Raw genomic sequence first — 26,738 nt, forward strand, 5'->3', positions numbered from 1 at the left:
AAGTGCCAGTCAGCAGATGAGTGGATTAAGAAACTGTATTACCTATGTACAATGGAATACTATGCAACAATAATAATGAAGAACCCTGAAACATCCCTTAACATGGATGAATTTGGAGGATGTTACGCCACGTGAGATATGTCAGTCACGAAAGGACAAATGTTATATGAGACCACTACTGTAAAGTAACAGCAAAAGGCTCACACATCGGAAAAGTAGAAAAAAAATTTTTTTTTGATGGTTACCAGGGACAGGAGGAGAAGGGAGGGAAGATTACCAATTAGATAGAAGACACAAGTTAATATTGATGCAGGGAAAGATGATACATAATATGGGGGAAGTTAGTACAGTATGACCAAGGCAAGAGAGGACACTGAAAGGAGCGAAAGAATAAAGGGCAACTGTGGTTAACTACTATAGTTTAGACAATCCTACACCAATAGTGTCAATAAACAATAATTTATGAATGGACAAATAGGTAGGTAGATATGCCAAGAAGTGTGGGAGAATGTAAGGAAACACACCCTCCAGCAAATAATAGCTTTGGTGGTAGATATCTCTACATACATGACTGTAGGTGTGGCTCATATAGAGCACACAAGGGATATAATAGGGAAGTCTCTTGACTTAGCCAAACACTTGGTAGAATGACTTTCTTAGGCTAGAAGACGAAGGACCACCTTTTGGCTATGTAAATAGTGCTGCAGTGAACATTGGTGTACAAGTCTCTTTTGAGTGTCTGCTTTCAAGTCGTTTGGGTACATACCTAGGAGTGGTCGATGGATTATATGGTAGTTCTGTTTTTAGTTTTTTTGAGGAACTGCTATACTGTTTTCCCTTATGGCTTTACCATTTTGCGTTCCCACCAGCGGTGGATAAGGGTTCCAGTTTCCCTGCATTCTCGCCAATATCTGTTATTTTCTGGTTTTTTTTTTTTCTTCTTTTTTTCATCCTAGGCATCCTAGTGGGAATGAAATTGTATCTCATTGTGGCTTTGATGTGCATCTCTATGATGACTAATGATGCTGAACATCTTTTCATGTCACTAGTGGCCACTTGAATGTCCTCTGGTGAAATGTCTATTCAAGTCCTTCACTCATTTTATGATTGGGTTGTCTTTTTGTTAAGTCGTTGAAGTTTTATATATATATTTTTGTTATTAGATTATTATTGGATATATGGTTTCCAAAGATATTCTCCCAGTCGGTAGTTTGTCTTTTCACTTCTTTGGTAGAATCTTTTATTTTTTATTGTGCTTTAGATTAAGGTTTACAGCTCAAGTTAATTTCTCATATAAAAATTTATATTCTTATGTGATAACTAGTTGCAATCCTTGTAATGTGACAGCATACCCCCCCTTTCCACCTCGGGTTTCCCCTGTCCATCCAACCAGCTCCTTTCCCTTCCTGTGTTCTCATCCTGCCTCAGGACAGGAGCCGTCCTTTTGATCTCATGTAGCTGCTTGAACTTAGAAGAACATTCTTCACGAGTGTTATTTAATATTTTATAGTCCAGTCTAGTCTTTGTCCGAAGTGGGCTTCGGGAATAGTTTTAGTTCTGGGTTAACAGAGAGTCCGGGGCCCATGGCTTCAGGGGTTCCTGCAGTATCAGCCAGACCATTAATCTGGTCTTTTCACAAGAATTTGAGTTCTGCTCCACACTTTTCTCCTGCCCCATCAGGGACTCTCTGTTGTGTTCCCTGTCAGGGCGGTCATTGGTGGTAGCTGAGCACCATCTAGTTCTTCTGATTTCAGGCTGATGGAGTCTGGCTTATGTGGCCCCTTTGTTTCTTGGGCTAGTATTTTCCTTGTGTCTCTGGTATTCTTCATTCCGCCTTGCTCCAAGTGGATTGGGACCAATTGATGCATCTTAGCTGGCCACTCACGAGCTTTTAACACCCCAGACGCCACTCACCAAAGTGGGATGCAGAATATTTTCTTAAAAAAACTTTATTAGCCTATTGACCTAGATGTCCCTTAACAATGGTCTGCAAACCCCAGCCCCAGCTACTCTGTCCCTCAAAGTGTTTTGATTGTGTTCCGGAAACTTCTTAGCTTTTGGTTTAGTCCAGTTGTGCTGACTTATCCTGTATTGTGTGTTGTCCTTCACTTCACCTAACGTGATTCTTGTCTACTATCTGGTTAGTGAGTACCCCTTTGCCTTCCTCCCCACCCTCATAACCATCAAAGAATATTTTCTTCTGTGTTTAAACCTTTTCGTGAGTTCTTATATAATAGTGGCCTCATACAATATTTCTCCTTATGTGACTGATTTCAGCATAATGGTAGAATCTTTTGATGAACAAAAATTTTCAGTTTTTACAAGGTCCTGTGTATTTATTTTGTCTTTTGCTGTTTGTGCTTTTGTTATTATATTAAAAAAAAAAAAAAACCCCAGTGCCATCGAGTTGATTCTGACTCATAGTGACCCTATAGGACAGGGTAAAAAGGGCGTGAGGGTAGCGTCTGACCTCTCTGACTTCATAAGGGGGAAGGAGGCTCAAGATCAACAGCCCAAGGCTGATTCCTATGAGGCGGTGGTGACATGTTTCCTTTATCCACCATCTTTACCAGTTCTAACACCAACCTCCCATGACACTCTCTGCTTCTCTGCTGGGTTTGATAATTCATTGCAGTGGCCACACAGAACTCAGAGACCATACTCATGATTGTGGGATTTATTAGGAAAGTAACAGGTTTACAATTCAGGCTCAGGAACACTCAAGGATACAGTTCTTCCATCAGGACAGCCTCTTTCTAGCCTTGCTCGCAGTCATGCCTCTTCCTGGCCCTCAGTCTCTGCCCAAAGGCATTCAGCTTTCTCGCTCCATGGGCCTGGAAGCTGACTGAGGCGTTTCTACAGGTCTCTCCTGTAAGTTTCTGCTCCCTTTTCTCTGTTGTTGGGTCTCTCCTTCCTTGGTGGTGGTGGGTTCCCCTCTTCTTCGCCTCTGGGTGACTCACTTCAAGCCCATCAGGATGGCAAAAACTGGCCAGTCCCTTTGGTGGGCCACAGTTATAATATATGCACAGTCCCGCCCAATCAACCTGGGTGGGAGGTACAAGACCATGGTGAGAAAGGAGAAAAGCCACACAGCAGTGATCCATCATACCATAATGTTGAACGCTAGGCCTGATGGTGTTACCCCTGCATTTTCTTCTAAGGATTTTATGGTTTTAGTTTGTACATTTAGGTCTTTAATGCATTTTGAATTTTTTTGTGTGTGTGTATGGTGTGAGGCATGGGTCCTGGTTAATTTTTCTTCAGGTGGAAATCCAGTTCTCCCAGTGCCATTTATTTGAAGACATTCTTCTTTCCCCATCGAATGTACTTAGGACCTTTGTCAAAAATTAGTTGACCAATAGAAGAGAATATTCTTTGATGGTTATGAGAGTGGGGAGGGAGGGAAAGAAGGAGAGGGATATTTATTAATTAGGAGACAAGAACTATTTTAGATGAAGGGAAAGACAACACACAGTACAGGAGAGGTCAGCACAACTGGACTAAATCAAAAGCAAAGAAGTTTCCTGAATAAACCAAATGCTTTGAAGGCTAGCATAACAGGCGCAGGGGTTTGGGGACCATGGTTTCAGGGGACATCTAGGTCAATTGGCATAATAAAATTTATTCAGAAAATATTCTGCATCCCACTTTGGAGAGTGGCATCTGGGGTCTTAAATGCTAGCAAGCAGCCGTCTAAGATGCATCACTTGGTCTCAACCCACCTGGAGCAAAGGAGAATGAAGAACGCCAAAGACACAAGGTAAGTATGAGCCCAAGAATCAGAATATGCCACATAAATCAGAGACTGCATCAGCCTGAGACCAGAAGAACTAGATGGTGCCCGGCTACAACTGATGACTGGCATGACAGGGAGCACAATAGAGAATCCCTGAGGGAGCAGGAAAGCAGTGGCATGCAGACCTCAAATTCTGGGAAAGAGACCAGACTTAATGGTCTGACTGAGACTAGAAGGACCCTGGAAATCATGGTCCCCAGGCCCTCTGGTAGCCCAAGACAGGAACCATTTCAAAGCCAGCTCTTCAGACAGGGATTGGACTGGACTATAAGACAGAAAATGATACCGGTGAGGAGTGAGCTTCTTGGATCAAGTAGACAAATGAGACTGTGTACATCTCCTGTCTGGAGGGGAGATGTGAAGGCCGAGGGGGACAGAAGCTGGCTGAGTGGATTTGTTTCCCTATTTCCTTTTCAGATTTCTCATTGCTGTTATGGAGAAGCCCAACTGGTTTTTGTTTGTTGACCCTGTACCCTGTAACTTTGCTAAATTCCTTTATTAGCTTTAGAAATTTTGGGGGGACTCTTCGGGATTTTCTATATATAGTATTATACCACCCACAAATAAAGATAATTTTACTGCTTTTCCGATCTGAATACCTTGTATTTCTTTTTGTTGACGTATTGGTCTGGTCTAGGACTTCTAATACAATATTGAAAGAAGTGGTGATGTGGTATATTATTTTGATTTCTAATGTGGAACCATCCCTGAATTCCTAGAATAAAGCCCACTTCGTCATGATATATGACTCTTTTAATATGCTGTTGGATTCTGTTCGCTAGTATTTTGTTGAGAATTTTTGCATCTGTATTCATAAGAGATATTGGCGTATAGTTTTCTGGTGGTGTCTTTGACTTTTATATCAGGGTTATGTTTGCTTCATAGAATGATTTGGGGAATATTCCTTGTCTATCTTTTGGAAGAGCTTAAACAGCAGTGGTGTCAGTTCATCTCTATGTTTGGTAGATTTTCCCAGTGAAGCCATCTGATTTAAGACTTTTAGTGTTGGGAGGTTTTTGATCACTGATTCGATTTCTTTACTTGTTATGGGTCTGTTAAGACTTTCTATTTCCTTTTGAGTCAGTTTGGGTAGGCTGTGTGCTTCTAAGATTTTGTCTGTTTCATCTAGGTTATCCAGTTTGTTGCCAAACAGATGTTCATAATGTTCTGTCATAATTCTCTTTATTTTGTCTGTCAGTTGTAATGTACCCTTTCTAGTTTCTTAATTTGGTTATTTGCATGTTTTCTTTTCTTTGTTAGTCTTCTAGAGGTTTGTCAATTTTATTGATCTTTCTGAAGAACCAACTTCTTGTTTTATCAATTCTGTTTTTGATTTTTTTCCCGCTCTGATCTTATTTCCTTTTTTTGATAGGTTTAGGCTTAGTGTGCTTTTGTCTTTCTAGTTCTTGGAGTTGTCGAGTTAAGTTGTTGTCTTCCTTTTTTTTTTTTTTTTTCATGTAGACCTTTATTGCTGTAAGTTTCCCTCTGAGTGCTGCCTTTGCTGCATCCCAGAAGTTTTGGTATGTTTTCCTTTCATTTTCGTTTGACCCATAAGAAATTTGTGACTCCTCTTTTGATTTCTTTCTTGACCCGTTGGCAGTTTAAATAGTGTGTTGTTTCCGTATGTTTATGTATTTTTCAGTTTTTTATTCCTGTTATTTCTAGCTTCACTTTTTTTAAAAAAAATAATTTTTATTGTGCTTTAAGTGAAAGTTTACAGATCGTCAGTCTCTCACACAAAAACCTGTATACACCTTGCTACACACTCCCAATTAGTCTCCCCCTAATGAGGCAGCCCGCTCTCTCCCTCCACTCTCTCTTTTCGTGTCCATTTTGCTAGCTTATAACCCCCTCCACCCCCTCATCTCCCCTCCAGACAGGAGATGCCAACATAGTCTCAAGCGTCCACCTGGTCCAAGAGGCTCACTCCTCACCAGCATCCCTCTCCAATCCATTGTCCAGTCCAATCCATGTCTGATGAGTTGGCTTCAGGAATGGTTCCTGTCCTGGGCCAACAGAAGGTCTGGGGTCCATGACCACCGGGGTCCTTCTAGTCTCAGTCAGACCATTAAGCCTGGTCTTACGAGAATTTGGGGTCTGCATCCCACTGCTCTCCTGCTCTCTCAGGGGCTCTCTGTTGTGTTCCCTGTCAGGGCAGTCATCGGTTGTTCTAGCTTCACACTTGTGGTCAGAGAAAATACTTTGTATGATTTCAGTCTTTTTAAATTTATTGAGACTTGCATTTTGACCTAACGTGTTCTATCTTGGAGAGTGACCCATGTGCACTGGAGTAGAATGTATACTGTACTGTTAGGTAGAGTGTTCTATATATATCTTTTAAGTCTAGTTGGTTTATAGTATCTTTCAGGTCCTCCGTTTCCTTGTTGATCTTCTTTCTAGATGTTCTGTCCAGTATTGAAATTGGTGTATTTAAGTCTCCAACTATTGTTGTAGTGCTATTTCTTTTCCTTCAGTTCTATCAGTATTTGCTTTATATATTTAGGTGCCCCCATGTTGGGTGCGTATGATGGTTAAATCTTCTTGAGGACTCTTGGTCATCTTTATCTCTTCCAACAGATTTTATCTTAAAGTTTACTTTGTCTGATTTATACTATTATATATATTAAATGGAAACCCTGGTGGTGTAATGGTTAAGAGTTATGGCTGCTAACCAAAAGGTTGGCAGTTCAAATCCACCAGGCAGTCCTTGGAAACTCTATGGGGTAGTTGTACTCTGTCCTATAGGGTCACTGGGAGTCATAATCGACTCGACAGCAGTGGATTTGGTTTTTGGTTTTATGTATTAAATATTGTCACCCAGCTTTCTTTTGATTATTATTTGCATGTAATATTTTCTTTCAGTTCTTTAAGTTTCAACCTATTTGTGCCTTGGATCTAAGGTGTGTCTCTTGTAAACAGCATATAGGTGGATCATGTTTTCTTATCTATTCTGCCACCCTCTGCCTTTTGATTGGAGCATTTAGTCCATTTACATTCACTGTAATTACCAATAAGAAGTGACTTAGTTCTTTCTGCCATTTTATTATTTGTGTTCTTTTGTGTGTCTTAAGCCTTCTTTGGAGACCTGGTGGTGCAGTGGGTAAGAGCTAAGCCGCTACCCAAAAGTTCGGCAGTTTGAATCCACCAGCTGCTCCTTGGAAACCCTGTGGGGCAGTTCTGCTCAGTCCTTTAGGGACAGAGCTGGAATTGATGGCAATGAGTTTTTTTTTTTTTTAAATTCTTCTTTGTCTTTTACTACTGCTTGCTTTTGTGTTTCGTTGGTGTATTGTAGAGAGCCATTTTGGTTCCCTTCTCCTTTCCTTTTGTGCATGTTTTCATAGTGATACCATGAATGTTACATTTAACAGCTTGTATGTATAAAAAAAAAAAAAAATTTTTTTTTTTGATGTATAACTTTGTAGAGTAAGTTGTACCAACTTAACTTCAGTGACATACAAGAAGTTCTGTATCTATACCATTCCTTCCCGTTTCCCGTTTGTTGCTATTATCACTAATGATGTTTTAATATTTCATGTGCCCTGTAACACAGTTTTATCCTTGCTTTTATGTATTTCTTATTAAGAAACATGAAGGACAACACAGTCAGAATTATCAAGCATGTAGACTTTATTACTAGCCCTTATACTTGTCCGTGAATTTTCTTTTATTAGAGATCTTTCTTTTTATGTATAGCTTTGAATTACTTTCTAGTATCTTTTCCCTTCCATTTGCAGAACTACTATTAGTATTTTTGTTAGTGCCATTCTGGTAGATATGAACTCTCTGAACTCCTGTTGGGCAATGTTTTAATTTCACCCTCATTTTCAAAGAATAGTCCAGTAATTTTAAAAAAGTAATTCCACAGTCATTATTAACTTCTGAAGATTTAGTTTTTCGTAATTTTACTGAGCCAGGAGCTTGAAAACCGTAAGTTCCAGTTCAGACTATCCATATATTTGTGGCATAACTCTTCTGGAAGTTAGCTTACTTCTCTGTGTTTTCTTCTTCTGACAAGTAGGAGGAATAATACTTAATGTGGTAAGTGTTTAATCTGTTATGGTAAAATAAAGTGAAGTACTTTGAGGATTAAATGATATATAAATTAATTTTTACGTATTTAATTTATCTTTCATTTAAAAAAGTTTATTAATAGAGCTTAGATTGAGAATGATTATGGCTTTTACTTTATTGTATTTTCTATGTGAAATTATGTAGATAATAAAACATCTTGTACTTGTGTTTATGTGAGATTGGTGATTATGTGCTTATGTAACCAATTTAGTCAACATGTGTGTGACTGTAAGCTTTTTTTTTTTTTAATTTAAATTATCTTTCTGAAGTGAACCCCCAGAGACTGTTCTTACTTATCGCCTGATGACAGGTTTTGTCTTTTACGCTTGCCGTAGAAAGAATACAGCTTACTTCTAAACATAATGGTGGAGGGTACTTTTGAGATGTAGAAGTTGTCTTCCTAGCAAAAGATTTGCCAGGCTTTACCCAGCTATTGCAACCATTAGTGTATCCTTATTGCCCACTTCTATTTTCTAATGCAACAGTGGTGCCTGGCACTTTTTCTTCCCAATTTTTACATTATTTCTTCTCACAGAGACCTACTTTCACCCAGTCGTGCCTTTGAGCATTTGTAGGACAGAAGCCAGATCAAGACAGTCTATTAAAAAAAAAAAAATTCTATTGTAGTAAAATATAAATAATAAAAAGTTTGTCAATTTGTTGTTGTTTGCTTTTATTTTACAAATTGGTCATGGTTTGGCTATTAAAGAAAAAGTAACTTTTTGCATTTTGATACGGGCAGCCATAGGCAATTTTTTAAATAGTATTTTAAATTGTGTTTTTGATGAAAGTTTGCATAGCAAATTGGCTTCCCATTTGACGACTTCTATACACATTGTTCAGTGACGTTAGTTAAATTTTTCACGTTGTGTCAGCATTCTCTTTAATTGCATTCTGGTGGTTCTGTTTCCTTTGGTCTAGTTTCCCTGCCCGCTTATCTTTTCATTTTTGCTTTACAGTAATTGTTGACTTTTTGGTCTTACATAGTTTTTTTTATGGAGCACCATTCTCAGGGGTAATATCCTTTGTGTATGTCATCCTTTTATTTCAGTAAAAGGTGACCTCAGGAGATAGTTTTGGTTCAGGGTTCAAAGAGTATCCCAGGGTGATAATCTCAGGGAATCCTCTAGTCTCGACTGGTCCAGCAAGTCTGGACTTTTTAAGTATTTGAATTCTGTTCCACATTTTTCTCCTGTTTATCAGGGTTCATCTGTTGTGGCCCTGATCAGAACAGCCAGTAGTGGCAGCCAGGCACCGTCTAGTTCTTCTGGTTTGAGGGTGGATGAGGCTGTGGCTCATGTAGGCTATGAGCCTTGTAGACTAGATTCTTCTCTGAGACTTTCTTTTCTTTTGCTTCTGATGAGCAGAGATCAGTAGTTGTATCTTAGATAGCTGCTCACAAGCTTTGAAGACCTAAGATGCTACTCACCTCACTAGGATGCAGAACATGAACTTTGTGAACTTTGTGAAGCCAGTTGACTGAGTTGTCCCATGAGACTAAGGTCTTAAGCCTTCAAACCCAGAAAACCATTCTCATCAGGTGTTTGGCTATGTCTGAGAAGTATCTGTAACTGTGTCCTCTGAATATATATGTGTGTACAAACATATATATGTACATGTACATATAGATATTTCTGTGCATATGTATATATTTGTACCTACCCATACACATATATGCCTATACACATACATATGTGACTGTATACTTGATTTTTGGTTATTGTTGTTGCTGTTGCCAAATTATATATGTAACTTTTTTTTTTTTTAGCACAAACATCCTTTTCTCTCGTGTGCTTCTTAGTGGCATCATTTACTTTGGTCAAGCCGTGCTCATTACACCCACATTTGGTGCTGTTGCTTTTTAATAATTTTTAAGTGTACAATTTACTGACATTACACATCATGGTGTGCTGTTACACCACTATCCGTATCCAAAATTTTTATATCACTCCAAACAAATTCAGTATCATCCCAAACATAAACTCAGTGTCCCTTCAGCAATAAGTCCCAGCCCCCCCATAACTACTACCTAGTCTAGATATTTCATGTAAGTGGATCATACAATATTTGTCTTTTTGTCTGACTTATTTCACTCACAATAATGTTCTTAGGGTTCATCTATGTCATAACATGTATCAGACTTTCATTCTCATTATGGCTGAATAATATTCCATTTTATGTATAGGACACATTTTGTTTATGCATTCATCTGTTGATAGACTTTTAAGTTGTTTCCATCTTTTGGCTATTTTTGAGTAGTGCTACAATGACCATTGGTGTGTATGTATCTGTGTTCCTGCATTCAGTTCTTTTGGGTGTATTCAGTAGTAGAATTGCTGGATCATACGGTAATTCTGTTAAACTTCTCGAGGAACCACCAAACTGTTTTCCACAATGGCTGTACCATTATATAATCCCACAAGCAATGGATAAAAGCTTTAATTTCTCTACATCTTCAACCACCCTTTTTTTAAATCATAGAGATCTTAGTGGGCATGAAGTGATATCTCACTGTGGTTTTGATTTGGATTTCCCCAGTGACTAGTGACGTTGGGCATCTTTTCATGTGCTCGTTGGCCATCTGTATATCTTTTTTGGTAAAATGTTTATTTAAGTCCTTTGACCCTTTTTTGATTGGGTTGTTTGTCTTTTTGTTGTTAAGTTGTAGGAGTTCTTTATATATTCTAGATAGTAAACCTTTATCAGATATTTAAAAAAAAAAAAAACCCTGTTGCCTTTGAGTCATAACGACCCTATAGGACAGAGTAGAACTGCCCCATAGAGTTTCCAAGGAGCGCCTGGTGGATCCCAAGTGCCAACCTTTTTGGTTAGCAGCCGTAGCTCCTAACCACTATGCCACCAGGGTTTCCTTATAGATATATGGTTCCCTAAAATTTTCTCCTTCTTTGTAGGTTGTCTATTAACTTTGTTAATAAAGTACTTTAATGAACAAAAGTTTTTTTTTAATTTTGGTGAGGTCCGTTCTGTCTGTTTTGTCTCTTATTGCTCATGTTTTTGGTGTCATGTATGAGAATCTGTTGTAAAAAAACTAGGCCCTGAAGCATGACCCTTATGAGTTTTATGGTTTTCGATCTTATATTTAGGTCTTTAATCCATTCTGAGTTAGTTTTCTTATCTGGTGTGAGGTATGGATCAGGCTCATTCTTTTGTTTGTGGAAATTCAGTTATCCCAGAACTGTTTATTAAAGTGACATTCTTTCACTATTGGGTGGACTTAGCACCCTTGTCAAAAATCAGTTGACTCTAGATGTACAGGTTTTTTTCTGGACTTTTAATTCTATTCCTTTGGTCCATATATTTATCATTATGCCAGTACCAGATGGTTTTTTTTACTGTAGCTTTGTGGTATGTTTTGCAATTGAGAATTGTTAACTTTGTTGTTTTTCAAGATTGTTTTGGCAGTTTGGGGCCCCTTACATATTAATTTGAGGATCAGCTTTTCCATTTCTGTGAAAAGTCTCTTGGAATATTGGTAGAGATTGTGTTAAAGATAATCTTTTTAAGAAAACTGTAGCTACCAGATAATAGTCTAATCTAAAGCACTTTGTGTTTTTTTTTAAAGTCCTCCAAACAAAACCATATTATGATTTTGAAATGCTTGAGTAACATTCTATTTCATTTCACAGACTGGGGTTTAGCACTGTCTTTGTAAATTTCATACTGAATCTTTTTGAATTACTGACTAAATCTTAATTATTTTCCAGTAGACGGTCTGCCAAATCCCGAAGCAGAAGTCCATATTCATCTAGGCATTCAAGATCTCGTAGCAGGCATAGACTGTCTAGATCCAGAAGTCGTCATTCTAGCATTTCTCCTAGCACACTAACTCTGAAGAGCAGCCTGGCAGCTGAACTGAACAAGAATAAAAAAGCACGAGCTGCAGAGGCTGCAAGAGCTGCAGAAGCAGCGAAAGCTGCAGAAACAGCCAAGGCTGCTGAGGCCGCTGCTAAAGCTGCAAAAGCCTCAAACACTTCTACACCCACCAAGGGGAACACAGAAGCGGGTGTCAGTGCATTGCAAACAAACCATGTGAAGGATGTGAAGAAACTTAAGACGGAGCATGCACCTTCTCCCTCAAGTGGTGGAACTTTAAAAAATGACAAGGTGAAAACAAAGCCACCTGTTCAGGTAACAAAGGTGGACAATAATTTGATCGTAGATAAAGTCGCCAAGAAAGCAGTTGTAGCTGGGAAGGAGAGTAAACCTGCTGCTACAAAGGAGGAACCAGTGTCTGTCAAAGAGAAAACCAAATCACTCACACCAAGCATAGGAGCCAAGGAAAAGGAGCAACATGTGACAATAGTGACCTCTACCTTACCACCATTACCTTTGCCTCCCATGCTGCCTGAAGATAAAGATGCTGATAGGTAAGTGCAAAAATTTTTGTCAGTAATTGTTTAAAGAAAAAAAAAAAAATACAAGTTTTCAAGTTGAAGTGAACAATTACTGGATCTGCCTCTCCCCCCAAATCCCAAACTTTAGTAAAAAGTGAACTAATTATTTTATACCTCTTAAAGTAAAATGCATTGCTTGTAGAATGAGAATTATAATTTATGCTAAGAAATCCAGGAAAAATTTCTGGTTGCCTCGGGATAAAAATATATATATTTCAGGATGAATTTAGGCAGGTGTTAGAAATGCTGGCATTCTCGTTGGCTTAATATTCCTTGATGATGCTATCAGAGATGGGACATTTTATGTGAGTCTGCCCTGAATGGGTTAAATCTTATAAGTATATATCTCAGTTATTTCTAGGTTTCCTTGGTGTCCTTATGAATTTATCATTTTTCTTGGCCCTTTTAGGTTCTTTTAATCCTGTCTTGCACCAAAGGATTTATCACATTATATATTAAGTTTTCCTTTAACATGTTTAAAATTGTGAATATGTGGGTGTGGCTTGGTTTTAATCTGAAACATTTTATTCTTGAAAGGATGAAGGTAAGAGTGACTGTAAAGTAAATGCAGCTAAGAATGTTTCTTATATGTGTCCTGGGATAATAGCATTATGCTGCTGTGTGATTTATCTGCCTATTAAACCACTTAACAATTTCATCTTTATTTTTATGAAGAAATTAGAACTGATTTTTCCCTAGTTTTTATTAAAAAGCAGCTATCTGAGCAGTTCTTCCAGCTTGCTTTCTTCATAGAATTTGAAAGCAGGTGCAAAAATGCCGTGTGGGCAGGCCTTTCAAGTGCTCGGTTTGGCCCAGTTTTCAGTTTTTATGAAAATCTTATAATTTACAACAAAAGTTAAATCATGATTCCTGTGATTCATGCCCTCCAAGGTGCCTTTTGTCTATGATCAGAGTGTTGCCAGGAGTCTCTAACCAGTTTAATCAGGTGTTACCCATTCACATGACTCTAATTGTGGTATTTGCAGGTTTAAATGTTCCCCAGGAACACTAAAGGCCCATGACAGTAGTGTTTTGTAATTTTGGTGAGTCCTGGAATTGTCTGTCCAGCATAGAAAGGCTTGAGCCACTTCCTTGAGTGAGAGAGTTGAACCATTTGCTGAGCATCCAGATCTCCTCAGACTTGTTCTATGCTTTATTCTTTATATATGCTTTACGGGTAAATTTTTGCTAGGTGTTTTTTCGATAACTCAAGATGTACCTGTGTGAATGTTTATGGGGATTTTTTTATGCATCTGTTTTTAATGTGGTAGTACACATGTCATTCTTGGTCATTGAAAAGCTTTTTTTGGACCCACTTCCTTTCCCTTTCTCTGCCTTTCTCTTGTGTCTCTGCTCTGTCTTCTTCTTTGAGTCTGCCTATGTTTCAAGGCTATAGAAGTTTCTTAAGACTCCTGAGTACTATGACTACTGTGACTAACATGTCTATGTAGTCAAAGAAATTCTACACCAGAGGAACTTGTTCATTTCAGTAGTTGTAATTTACCAAAATTTAAATGTAGGAAGAGGAAACATCTGTCACCTTTCCTTTTATTTTTTACAAAAGGTATAAGTGATTAAAAATGTGTAAAGGAGAAATGGTTAAAAGTTATTACTTTTGGAAATAGATTGGGAGTTGAAGGATATGGTTAAAGGGCAGGAGATTTATTTTGCATTTAGTATTTTTAGAGCTGTTAGGAGAAATGCAATGAAAAGCTTATCAGTGGGCTATAATAGAAGGTTTAGTTTTATTCTCAGTTGTACCTCTTACCAGTCTTGAGTTCCTCTTTGTATCCCTCGGTATGACAATAGTTTCATGGATGAGAATCAGCATAAAGCCAGTTCCCAGAAGGGGGAGATAAAGCACATCCTGCTCTCCCACTCCTCCATCATTTCCGACACCAGCTGCCCGCACGGCTCTCTCTCTGTCCTTAGCTACCTGGGCTGGGGACAGACCTCACGAGTTAAGGGGGCATTGTCTTTGGGTTTGTTAATTCGCTGGGATGACTCACAGAACTCAGGGAGCATACTATGCTTATAACTACCGGTTTTATTATGGTAAAAGAATATAAATCAGGATTATCATCAGGAAGAGGTGCGCAGGCAAGGTCTGGGAAGTTTCCCAGTGCAGAGCTTCAGAAAGAGCATGTCACGTTCCCTTCACCAGCCAAGAAGCTTTCTAAGCCTTGGTGTTGCCGGGTTTCTATTGGCCAGTGCTGCATGTAGAGGCTCAATTTTGCTTCCTGAGGCTAGTTGATAGTGGCCTCCCAGGTGAGTCTTTTCTGGTTTGGCCAGCCCCCATTCGCCTGCACACATCCTCAGGTGTGGCCTGGAATGGGACTTCCAAGGCACCCCAATTACTCCAAGGATTATTTCGCAGGAACCAAGGGTGAAGGTCACCTTACCTTGGATAAAACTAGGTCCTTTACTCCACACTCCACACAGATAAATTGTGAGGATTAAATGAAATGATGGACAGAATTGTACAGACTGAAAGTGCTGTACATGTCAGATTTTGTGACTGTTAGTTCTTGGTGACAAATCTAGACAGTGGGAAATAATACGTACTTTAGGTTAGTGATGCTTTTATTGATAGCAAAAGAGACAAAGTGTAAAATGACATTGTTATACTGTGTAGCATAGTGTAAAAGCCATAGTACTTTGTTTAAAAAGGTTTAGTTTTTGTAAAGAAGGAACTGTTGTTGTTTTTTTTTTCCATTTTATACTTGTAAAAAGCAACTCTTCTGTGTCCCCCCCCACCACACTTTTAATGAACCAGTATGTAATGGTCATGGTAAGTTCATGCTTAGAAGTCTCTTTTTAGTAATTATTGCTTACATTTTATTTTGTGTTAAACAACTATTAGTTGAAAATGACTTGTAAAGAAATAATCTTTTCTGCCATAATATACTTGAGGAAACTTGAATACAGAGCGTAGTTTTATTTAACTGTTATTCACAGTGAATTTAAAAATCTTTTTAAAGAAGATGAATGATCTGCATATTTTAAGGTTGAATGAAGAAAGCTTTTGATCTTTGCTTACTTTAAGCACATCTTTGTCCATTGGTGACGTTGTTCTGAACTTCCACTGTTATATCCCCAAATACATTTGCAAAAGGGTGTGTGTGTTTTGTAGGGCCTCTTGATTTTGCAAATCGGTATTCCACTAGCTTTTACCCTTTCATTTTGTTGTATCCATCTCCCTCTTCTATTTTTTATTTTGAAAGTTTCAAAGCATCCAGTAGAATTAAGACTTTAACTTTTCCCTCTAAAAAATGTTGATCTGAATCTTCAAACAAATGAGTTTTTGACTAAAACCTAATTATAGAGATGACAGTTTTCTAAAATTATTTTAAATAGGCATATTTTCAGACAGTATTCAAGTGCTACCTTTTTGAAAAAGAAGCGTTTACTGTCTTTTAAATCTGATGTAGCTACCAGTGTTTCCACATGACTCTGGGAATCCATTTTAGTAGTACTTTATCCCTCTGAACGAAGTTGTTGCTTTGCTTATCCGTGTCTTCCAAAAGACTGTAAGCTCCTTTATGGCAGGAGGTGTTTCAGATGTGTTTGTTGTTGTTGTTGTTAAATCTTTTGTGCTTTACACCATCCCTGGCACACTGAATATTTTTTGAAACTACAAACCACTTTCTTTTTGAACGTGTTTTCACTGTTAAAGAACCTTCTAGTAAGTAACACGGAGTTGTGAAGAACAGGCGGAATTTTATTAATACTGATATTTTTTATCAGTTGGTATTAAAGGAGCCATTTGTTTTACAATAATACTAAAGTTCTACACGAATAGAAAAAGTGATAATTAAATGATTTACATTGATAACATCTTTAGTAATTTTATAACAGTAGTGTAGGGTCACTAAATTTTTTCTTCATGGGGCTCATAACTACTATGAACGTATATGAAGTCTAAATTTTATTCTTATCATAGTTTTTTCTTTCAATGTGTTATATTAGATAACAGATTTTATAATGTTTACAAAGTTTAAAATAATCAGTTAAGATATACTTTAAAAATCAGAGCTTTTTTATGAATGCAGATTCATAAAAGGTACAAAACTAACTGCTTATGTTTTCACCTGTAACTATAATAAGCTAACTAAGCCATTGCTGTCAATTCTGACTCATAGTGACCCTATAGAACAGGGCAGAACCTCCTCATAGGGCTTCTAAAGCTGAGTAAGAAGCCCTGGTGCTGCAGTGGGTAAACCCTCGGCAGCTAATCGATAGGTCCGAGATTTGAACCCACCAGCCACTCCATGGGAGAAACGTGGCAGTCTGCTTCCATAAAGATTTACAGCCTTAATAAAATCTATTAAGAAAACATTCTGCATCCCACTTTGGAGAGTGGTGTCTGGGGTCTTAAACGCTAGCAGGCGGCCATCTAAGATGATCAATTGGTCTCAATCCACCTGGAGCAAAGGAGAATGAAGAACACCAAAGACACAAGGTAATTATGAGCCCAAGAGACAGAAAGGGCCACATAAACCAGAGACTACATTACCCGGAGACCAGAAGAACTAGATGGTGCCTGGCTACAACCAATGACTGCTCTGACAGGGAACACAACAGAGAACCCCTGAGGGAGCAGAAGAACCGTGGGATGCAGACCCCAAATTCTCGTAAAAAGACCAAACTTAATGGGCTGAGTGAGACTAGAAGCACCCTGGTGGTCATGGTCTCCAGACCTTCTGTTAGCCCAAGATAGGAACCTTTCCCAAAGCCAACTCTTCAGACAGGGATTGAAGTGGACTATGGGATAGAAAATGATACTGATGAAGAATGAGCTTCTTGGATCAAGTAGACACATGAGACTATGTTGGCATCTCCTATCTGGAGGAGATGAATGGTCAGAGGGGGTCAGAAGCTGGTCGAATGGACATGAAAAGAGAGAGTGGAGGAAGGGAGTGTACTGTCTTATTAGGGGGAGAGCAACTAGGAGTATATAGTAAGGTGTATATAAATTTTTGTATGAGAGACTGACTTGATTTGTAAACTTTCACTTAAAGCACAATAAAAATTGGGAAAAAAAAAAAAAAAAGATTTACAGCCTTGAAGACCATATGGGGCAGTTCTACTCTGCCCTATAGGATTGCTATGAGTTTGGTTTTGACTGGACGGCAATAGGGTTTTAATCTTAACAGAAGCAGATTGCCACATCTTTTTCTCAGGGAGTGGCTCGTGGGTTTGAACAGCCAACCTTTTGGTTAGCAGCCAAACGCTTAACCACTGTGCCATCAGGGCTCCTTATAGTACGCTCGAGCCTTGTAAAAATTTTAAAAGAATCATTGTTCAATTCAGAAAATTTAATTAACCCTGGAAAAGGGTGAGGGTGAATTACTTGTTATTTGTGGTTATTTAAACGGGCAAAATAAATAATAGCGTGTGGTTTTATTTCTTTGTTAGAACAAAACAACTTTTGTCTGTCTACCGAAATCAAACCAAATGGTATTACAAAACTAACAAATTTTCCTGCAAGGCATGAGCAGTTGTCTTCCAGTTTTAATTTTCAGTTTTGTGTAATTCTGTATCATTTTAAAAAGTGACCTTTTTTTAGAGCAGTTTTAGGTTTCCAGAGAAATTACAAAGATAGAGTCCCCATACATTCTGCACCCAGTTTCCCTATTATTAGCATTTTACATTGGTGTGGTGCTTTTGTTACAGTTAATAAACCAGTGTTGATACATTATTGTTAGCTAAAGTCCATACTTGGTTCAGATTTTTCTTAGTTTTAACATAACTTTGTATCATTTTTATCCCTGAATTATGTTTTTTGCAGTTGAATATATTGCATTACCTTAGCTGGAATATAAAGAAACTTAGATTAGTGTTTTACAATGTGAAACACTCCAGAAAATTCACTGTTACATGCCACTTAAATGTAAGACATGCCACATTTGTATTTCTCAACTAAACAAATTTTTGTGTTTTGTTTTACTCCTTTTTTAGCCTACGAGGAAATATTTCAGTAAAAGCAGTTAAAAAAGAGGTAGAAAAGAAACTACGATGTTTGCTTGCTGATTTACCACTGCCCCCTGAGCTACCAGGAGGAGATGATCTATCAAAGAGTCCAGAGGAGAAGAAAGCAGCAACACAGTTACATAGTAAAAGGAGGCCTAAGTATGTGCTTGCTTTCTACCTGCTCTTAAATTTACCAGAAATGATTCTGGATAATCATAAAATTAGAAAACACAAATTAAGATTTAAAATAATAAAGTGTATTCATTCTTTCAACTTAAACGTATGAATAAATTCTTACAGCGTTTTAAAAAATTCATAATCGCTTGCGTACCTATTCACAATATTTAATAAAAACCAAATTTAACTTTCTCTCACAGTTTGTAATGTTACTAATTTCTTGGGATATTTATATGTTAAAGACAATTTCTATAATTACAATGTTTAAATAATACGGAAACACTGATATTAAATGAGGTGGAAGTCAGCTTTCATTGAGCCCATACAAAATTAATAATGGGCAAGCTGCTGTGTTTTCCTTTGCTTTTAGCTCTATTTTCCCCCATAATTCAATGCATTCTTCATTTTGCAAGAAGTGGAGTAGAAGAAGGTTTGAAATCTATATCCTAAATTAGCCTCAAGTAAGCAACTAGAGGTAATGCTTTTCTCTAACATCTGTTTGTCAGTTAAGGAGGGGAGGGCATTGATTTCTTGTTTTACTTCTGTTTAACTGAGGGCAAGTGTGAATTAGACTTTGAGTTAAATCTCGTTTTAGAATTGCTGTTCAGTAGAGCCTGGTGTAAATATGAGGTCATATTCTAGTATGGAGTAGAAAGCTAGAAAATTTTTAAAAATAATCTCTCGGGTAATTTCACTTCATTTTTTTTACTTGAATTGTTATGAACTATCAGAATATTAAAATATGCCTTTATGAAGAATATACTTTTTGTCATTTATATATCTTTGCATTTATAGGTTTACATATATATGTATGTATGCGTATATATATGCCTAAGTGTGGATTCCTAAGAGTAAATTATATTAATAACTTTTGTGCTTTCTTAGGCTGAAAAACTACTTCCTGTTATTCCCATTTTTAAAATTACAACATCCGGCCATAAGTCTAAATTTGCCAATAAGTTTTATAGTTATGTTTTGTTAATGTTCACTATCAAACTTCTGTTTTTTTATAGGCATGTATGTGTGTGTATTTATATATATCTGTATATGCATATTCACATACATGTAGATGTACTTGTATACATACATGATACAGTCAGTGAATCAATAATAAAACTTTCTGGAGGTTGGTTAGAGAACTTTGTCTCTTGCTGTTAGTGTTGCTTCATATAAGCTGTACTAATTCTCTTTCCCAGTTTAAGCTCTAGTCTACAGAACACAAGAGTCAGCCTGGAGAAATGATACCATGACTTTCATGATATAATACCAAATCACTGTTACTTGTCTTGGATAGATGATCATGAATATACAAGGGTGAGGGGAAAAATAAAGGATATAAGATTGGGAGGAGGGTGGGTAATGAGTTATGAAATAGTTTATTTAATTTGCTTGATTGTATATAAAAACTTCAGAACTATATTTGATAGAATATGTGGGCCTCGCTATGGTGAAATCAAAGAAAAAGACATTGACTGGGGAAAACGCTGTGTGGATAAATTTGATATCATCGGAATTATTGGAGAAGGTACCTATGGACAAGTTTACAAGGCCAGGGATAAAGACACTGGTAAGAATGCCAAGTACTACGGGTCTTTGAACCTGTGGAATGTATTTAATTTGTGTTTCTCATCTAAAGTGTAGCTTTAAGAATTTTCGAAAAACAAAAGTTAAATTATGAGTTCCGTCATGCTGTTATTTATCTTGTATATCTGCTTACATAAAATAAAGAGTACGTTTAAAACGTTTAAGTGGGTATATTTACAGAAACATTTAGAAGTGATTCTTTAGAATTTGTGATGTGCTTGCTGTATGGTAGAATTTAGTTTTTTTTTTTGCTTTATTGTGAATAATTCTTACATTGCTAGTCATCATGAGAAGAATGTGTCTTGACCAGATAATTACTCTTAGTAAAAATTTTTTTTAGACCTCCATAACACTTTCAGTTTGCCTAAAAATTTTTTTTCCTGTAAAAATCACCTTTTACTTGGAGGCCAGGTTTTGCAGCTAAATCTTTCAGAACATAATCAGGAACCTGGAAGAAAGTTTAAAAGGCCAGGCATCAGAGGAAGAAGTAATTTGTGTCCTAGACTGTGTGCAGAAGCTATGTACTTCACTAGGTATTGCATAGAGCCAGTCATTAATCTTTACTCATAATTTCTTGTTGAAATAAACCAATAGATTAAAATAGCACAGGTATTTGAAGCCACTTAGTAGAGGAGAGGAAAGGTGCCCTTCTGCTTAGAAACTCCTGAAGAAAATTACAGCATAGAGCATTGATACTTATGATGATGATTTTGTATTATCAAAAAGAGATTAAATTTTAACTTTTAAAACTTTAATAATTAAAGAATCATACTATATTCTAGGAAGACTTCCATAAAAAATGGGTAAAATATATTTTGATGATTAAAAGGATAAACTTCCATCTGTTGGAAAATTTGCAAGTACAGAATTCCTTTTTTCTTCAAAGAAGTGGAATGAAGAAATCTTTATTAAAGTGAATTTTTTCTTATAACAGAGTTTTATTTTTGTGTGTGGTTTATCACTCATAGCTAAATTATGGGGCAGTTCAGCACAGTGGGAAGAGCACATTCTTTTGAGACAGCTAAACCAGGTTTTGAATCCCAGTTTGACTACTAGGTAACTGGGCAGCTTTGGGCAAGTTAATATGTCAGAGCTTATTTTCTTGTTTGCACAATGTACAGTATCTTCTCATCTGTTCAGAGAAATTTTATACATGAGTATATTTACACTTCCCCGTTTAAAAAAAAAAACAAAACAAGTGGCAATGTAATATACTCACTATTCAGTATCTGTTCTCACTTGATCTATCTTGGAGAGGATGAAGTAACAGTGCATATGACCGACCTTATTCTTTTTAACAGTTACATAATACTGGTTAAGAGTTCTGCTGCTAAACAAAAGGTCAGCAGTTTGAATCTATCAGCCACTCCTTGGAAACCCTGTAGGGCAGTTCTACTCTGCCCTGTAGGGTTGCTATGAGTCGGAATCGACTCGACAACGATAAGTACAGGTTTTTTTTAGTGTTCTGTGATTTGGATTAATGCATCATACTTTAACCAAACACTTAATTTCTCGAACCTTAAATATCATCATTTGGTATGTTGAAAATTAAAATATATTTTATGGGTTGTAATATGAAGAGGTAGGAGCATAAATTATAAGATAAATTTAAATTAAGAAAAAGTCATTCAGTTTGGTGGTAACTTGGTTTTATTTAATGTTCTAATAGGAGAAATGGTAGCCTTAAAAAAAGTACGTCTAGATAATGAAAAGGAAGGCTTTCCGATTACAGCAATTCGAGAAATTAAAATTCTTCGGCAGCTTACCCATCAGAGTATTATCAATATGAAGGAAATAGTGACAGATAAAGAAGATGCTTTGGATTTTAAGAAAGACAAAGGTATGTTAACATATTGAAATAACCAATTCTCTGTATTGATAATGTTGCTCACCTGTATATTTTGCTATAGGTACTGACCATGTGAAATTATCAGTTACATAAAATTCTGTTGCCCTAATGTTAAAGTCTGCATTTTCAAATTTAATACAATTGAAGAATCATTTTATTTAATAGTGGTTTTTGAGTCTGGTCAGCATACCTACCATAATTATACATAAAGTATTAAGCAGTACTGTTTGTTCTTTTGGGCATCAGTGTATAATTTTTTTTTTTTTTGTGCTTTAAGTGAAAGTTTACAAATAAGTCAGTCTTTCAGACAAAAATTTACATACACCTTGCTGTATACTCCTAGTTGCTCTCCCCCTAATGAGATAGCACACTCCTTCCCTCCACTCTCTCTTTTCGAGTCCATTTGGCCAGCTTCTGATCCACTCTGCCCTCTCATCTCCCCTCCAGACAGGAGATTGCAACATAGTCTCATGTGTCTACTTGATCCAAGAAGTTCATTCTTCACCATTATCATTTTCTGTACCATTGTCCAGTCCAGTCCCTGTCTGGAGAGTTAACTTTGGGAATGGTTGCTCTCTTGGGGTAACAGAAGGTCTGGAGACCATGACCTCCGGGGTCCTTCTAGTCTCAGCCAGACCGTTAAGTCTGGTCTTTTTATCAGAATTTGAGGTCTACATCCCACTGCTGTCCTGCTGCCTCAGGGGTTCTCTGTTATGTAATGTATAATTTTACTCTTCATTTTTTAGTGATTGAAAAATGGTTGATAGTAGAGTATTTTTATTCCATATTTTTATGTTATAATGCCTTAATTTCAAGGAAATTTTATGGTAGGCATATATATTATTTCTAAAAGTTTTCTTTGAAAATGCTGCTTGAAATTACCTCTAAAAAACTATACTTACATGCTTATATACTTATAATATATAATTGGTTTTTAACAGAAAGCTGCAAAGAAATTAGCCTGCTTATAAAACTAGCTTTCATAGGGTATATCATAGGGCATAAATGACTGTAAGAAAGTTCTCTTGCCAGTATGTTTTAGATCTTTAGAGTAAGATTTCCAAACCAGAGTTGACTTACTTTATAATCTGTGGTTTTCAAATAGCAGAATTCTTTTTTCAGACTAAATCTAATATGGAACAGATTGAATAAGTATGTCCTCATCGAAGGTAGTACGTAGCCTTTTTTCCCCACAGCTGTCCCCCCCCACCTCATTTGTATTTGTTTTCTGCTCATCTCTCTCACTTTCTCTCATTACTGCTTTTCTGGGGAATATAGTTTGAAATTGATGTAACATACGGTAATTATTTTGAATAAAGGAGCTTCTGTTTGAAAGTATTTCATATATAATATAGAAATAACCAAAATAATCTTTTAATTAATGTCATGTTCATCAGTTTTGTGCTGCAAAGCCCATATTCCTTAGCCTGACATTTAAGAATCTTACTTTGCCTTTTAACCTTATCTGTTGATTAGTTGTTTATTAGAAAGGGTATGGGTTTGACTTGATATATCTGGATTTGAGACTTAGTTTATTAGCCTTTGACTGTATTAGCAAGACCGTTAGCCCTTCTGAATCTTATCTCTTTATCCATAGAAGGGAAACATTATCTCTTTTATTGTGTTGGAAGGATTAAATTAAGACCTTATAGGTGAAGGTGGTGTGCAAATATTTTTTTTGTGTGTGTGTTAACCCAGTACTCCAGCCAGACTGGCATATTTGCTTTTCCTCAGCATACCCTGGACCTCCTGCCTCCTTGAACCCTGTGATCTGCTCCCTGCCTACTTCTTTAACTATGCTATTCTTCTGCTTGTTTGTCAAGCTTCAGTTACATTGGCTTTTTGGGTCCTCACATATGCCAGAGACCTCCTTCTGCCCAAAGGCTTCATACATGCTACTTCCCTGAGCTTTAAACCCTGCACGTTCACCTGCGTGCTGTCCTGTTTGTATGACTTTTCAACCTCTAGGTCTTAGCCTGATATTGCTTCCATTTATTAGTGAGACTTTGAGCCAGCATTCCAGTTTTTTCCACATATAAATAGACACACAATTTTAAAACTCTAGTCTTTGTTTATAATCTTTCCCAATAAGAAAGGATAATTTCATTGTCTTGTTTATTTGTTTCTCCCCATGAGGATGGGAACCATACCTGTTATAGTCATTGTTATACCCTCCATACCTAGCTCAGTGGCTGGATCATAGAAGGTACTGAGCGAATAATTGTTGAATGAATAAATGAGTTCCAGTTATTATGATTCTATTTCTACTTTAACACTTTTGTTATAAAAAGACTACCACCTCTGAACGTATGAAGTATACATAATTTTTCTTGTATTATTTTATGCTTAAAATTTATTTTCTTTATCAGATTATAAATTCTCTAAAGGCTTTGTTTTTTTTTTTCCTCTATAGGCCTAGTACTGTATTTTACAAATCATAGATTTTCATATATTTACACCTTCACCTTCTTTTTCCCCACCATAATCCAGTTTGTAATTATATGAGTCATGGCCAGTAAGGAAGTATTTTACTATGTTAGATGTTACATTTATGTACAAAATATTAGTTAAATGTATTAGGGAATGTGAGGGGGTATAAAAGTAAAGCATAATCCTTATTTATGAATCTTATAATATTGATGGGAACCATGATGAGGTAGCATGATTTGATGAAAAGGGAGCTAGGTTTGGAGTCCTGGGTCCTAATCCTGAGCACGCTGGTTGTGTGATATTATACTAAATATATAGTGATTGCCATGCCGGGGCAGAGAGACATTACTGGTACTTTGACTTAGTGTTGTGGATTAGTCTACTACAAGTATATTAGAATGCATAAACATAAAAAAGGTAAAATAAGTACTTAAAACAATTTAAATAAGAAATTATAAATAATAGAAAACATCAAGTAAAAATGTGAACTTATAAACCTAAAAATATCTAGCATTGTGACACAAGCCATTAGCTATATAAGATAAACATCATAAAAGTAATTTTAAAATACTACTCCTACTTAAAAAATAAAGAAAAATTAATCATGAGAAATTGAAAGAGCCTTTTAAAAGTCTTTAAAAAATTGTTGTCCTTAAACAGAGACTTAAGTAGTATCACCAAATCATGAGTGTATTTTTGTGCAAAAATTCACAGATGCTGAAGAAGCTTTTTCTGAACTACTTGGGGGAATGTTCTGGAGATAAGCTAATTCTAAATATTTCTTCTGACTCTACTTCATCTTCAGGCAGTCCCATCTCCTTTTAATAATTTTAAGGGAATCTTGAACTTTTTTGCCTTTCTCAAATCTTTTTTATGGATGGCAAGTTGGAATTTTTGTTTCAAAAATGCATTTCCTGCTTCTATCTTTAGTTCTTCATGTATGGAAGGAGGGTAGGATGCAGTTACTTGTATTAACTTAGGTACGGTCTTGTTCATATTTTATTGTTCAAAAAGTTTGGAGTTTGAATTGTTTTGCAACAGAAGCTTTACTTTGTTTTCTTCCTCCAGCTGAGGATTATGAATTTATAGAAAGAAAGATGCTTTCTGAATAAATGCAATGATATTCAATTAAAATTTTTAATGCAGCTTATAATTCTCTGGGTAGAGAAGTTTTTTTTCTTAAATTCTATAATTATACACAGTACATAATAAAAACTTCAGTCATTGATTTCAGTCTCAAGATGTAAATATTTCAATGTCTGATTAAAAAGAAAAAAAACCCATTGAAACAAGAGTATCAATCCACCAAAATAGCATTTTGGTACTTAAAATTAGCATGGTATCCTGGCCAACTAAAAGCCAGTATTGTAATTACTCTATACAAAGTAATTTAGCTGTAATGCTTTCAATATTAGTGTTTGTATGAAGGAATTTGAGCACTCTTTTAATTGAAGATTTCCATAAAAATCAAAAGAATGTTTTGTAGTAAATGCTTCTGAAAAAGTATTCTTTGTTATAGGGAAGAAGTCCTCAGATGCCACTTCCTCTACAGTCCTTGACTCCCATGTGTAGTATTAGGTGCCCCCCGGTGCTTGCATTGCATGCTATATATAGTTCTGTAATAGTATTTTCTGTTTCAGATTGCCTTTATGCTTTCGTGCCCTATTCACACAGAAGTACCTGAGGGCAGGGACTGAGTTTTATTCTACTTCTTATTCAAAATGTGCAGCACACAGTAGATTATCATTAAATACAAGTAACTAAATGAACGAATAAAATGCAGAGGTGGGAAGAGGGCATTTTAACTCATAACTTCATAACTTGACTTAGGAGGCAATGAAAGGAAGTGAGAGATTGGCATAGCCCCTAAAATTACCTACCCTATCTCATATTTTTAAACATTTAAACTCTGAATCTCACATTATAGACCTGTTGCTTTCCTGTAAGGTTTGGGAAGAGAGCAACATTGATTGATTTGTACATTTCTTTATTCCACAAATGTTTATTGTGCCAGCCCTGGTGGCACAGTCGTTAAAGCGATCGACTGATAAGTGAAAGGTTGGTGGTTCAAAACCACCAGTGGCTCCACGGGAGAAAGATGCGTCAGTCTGCCTCCGCAGAGATTTACAGCCTTGGAAAACCCTATAGGGTCGCTATGAGTTGAAATCGACTCAATGGCAGTGGGTTTGGGTTTGGTTTGCCAGGTTCTAGACCTAGGCCGACAATACAGAGGACGTTAGCCACCTGTGGCTATTTAAATTTAATTAAAAAGTGCGATTTCTAAGTTGCATTAGTTGTATTTCAAGTGCTCTGTAGCAACATGTGGAGCGCTGGTGATGCAGTGGTTAAGAGTTCAGCTGCTAACCAAAATATTGGCAGTTCAAATCCACCAGCCGCTCCATGGAAACCCTATGGCAGTTCAGCTCTGTCCTTAGGGTTGCTT

The 26,738-nt window shown here is 36.8% G+C and overlaps 1 protein-coding gene across 8 annotated transcripts in view; it reads left to right on the forward strand.

Moving 5' to 3' along the window:
- CDK13 (cyclin dependent kinase 13) overlaps nucleotides 1-26,738 on the forward strand; it is a 150,316-nt gene that overhangs the window by 40,590 nt on the left and 82,988 nt on the right. For 5 of the 8 annotated variants that reach the window (XR_010322776.1, XM_064290153.1, XM_023544245.2 and 2 more), the window contains exons 2-5: nucleotides 11,593-12,255; nucleotides 18,244-18,414; nucleotides 19,860-19,999; nucleotides 21,686-21,856. Coding sequence is in view for 7 of the 8 variants with exons in the window: in XM_064290153.1 (XP_064146223.1) it covers nucleotides 11,593-12,255; nucleotides 18,244-18,414; nucleotides 19,860-19,999; nucleotides 21,686-21,856 (1,145 nt within the window). In the remaining variant the exon portion in view is untranslated. The remainder of the gene's footprint in view (nucleotides 1-11,592; nucleotides 12,256-18,243; nucleotides 18,415-19,859; nucleotides 20,000-21,685; nucleotides 21,857-26,738) is intronic. The other 3 variants (XM_064290154.1, XM_003406891.3, XM_003406892.4) reach the window with 1 other exon arrangement.

Source organism: Loxodonta africana, chromosome 8 (genome assembly GCF_030014295.1).
Source record: "Loxodonta africana isolate mLoxAfr1 chromosome 8, mLoxAfr1.hap2, whole genome shotgun sequence".
NCBI classification, from domain to species: domain Eukaryota; kingdom Metazoa; phylum Chordata; class Mammalia; order Proboscidea; family Elephantidae; genus Loxodonta; species Loxodonta africana.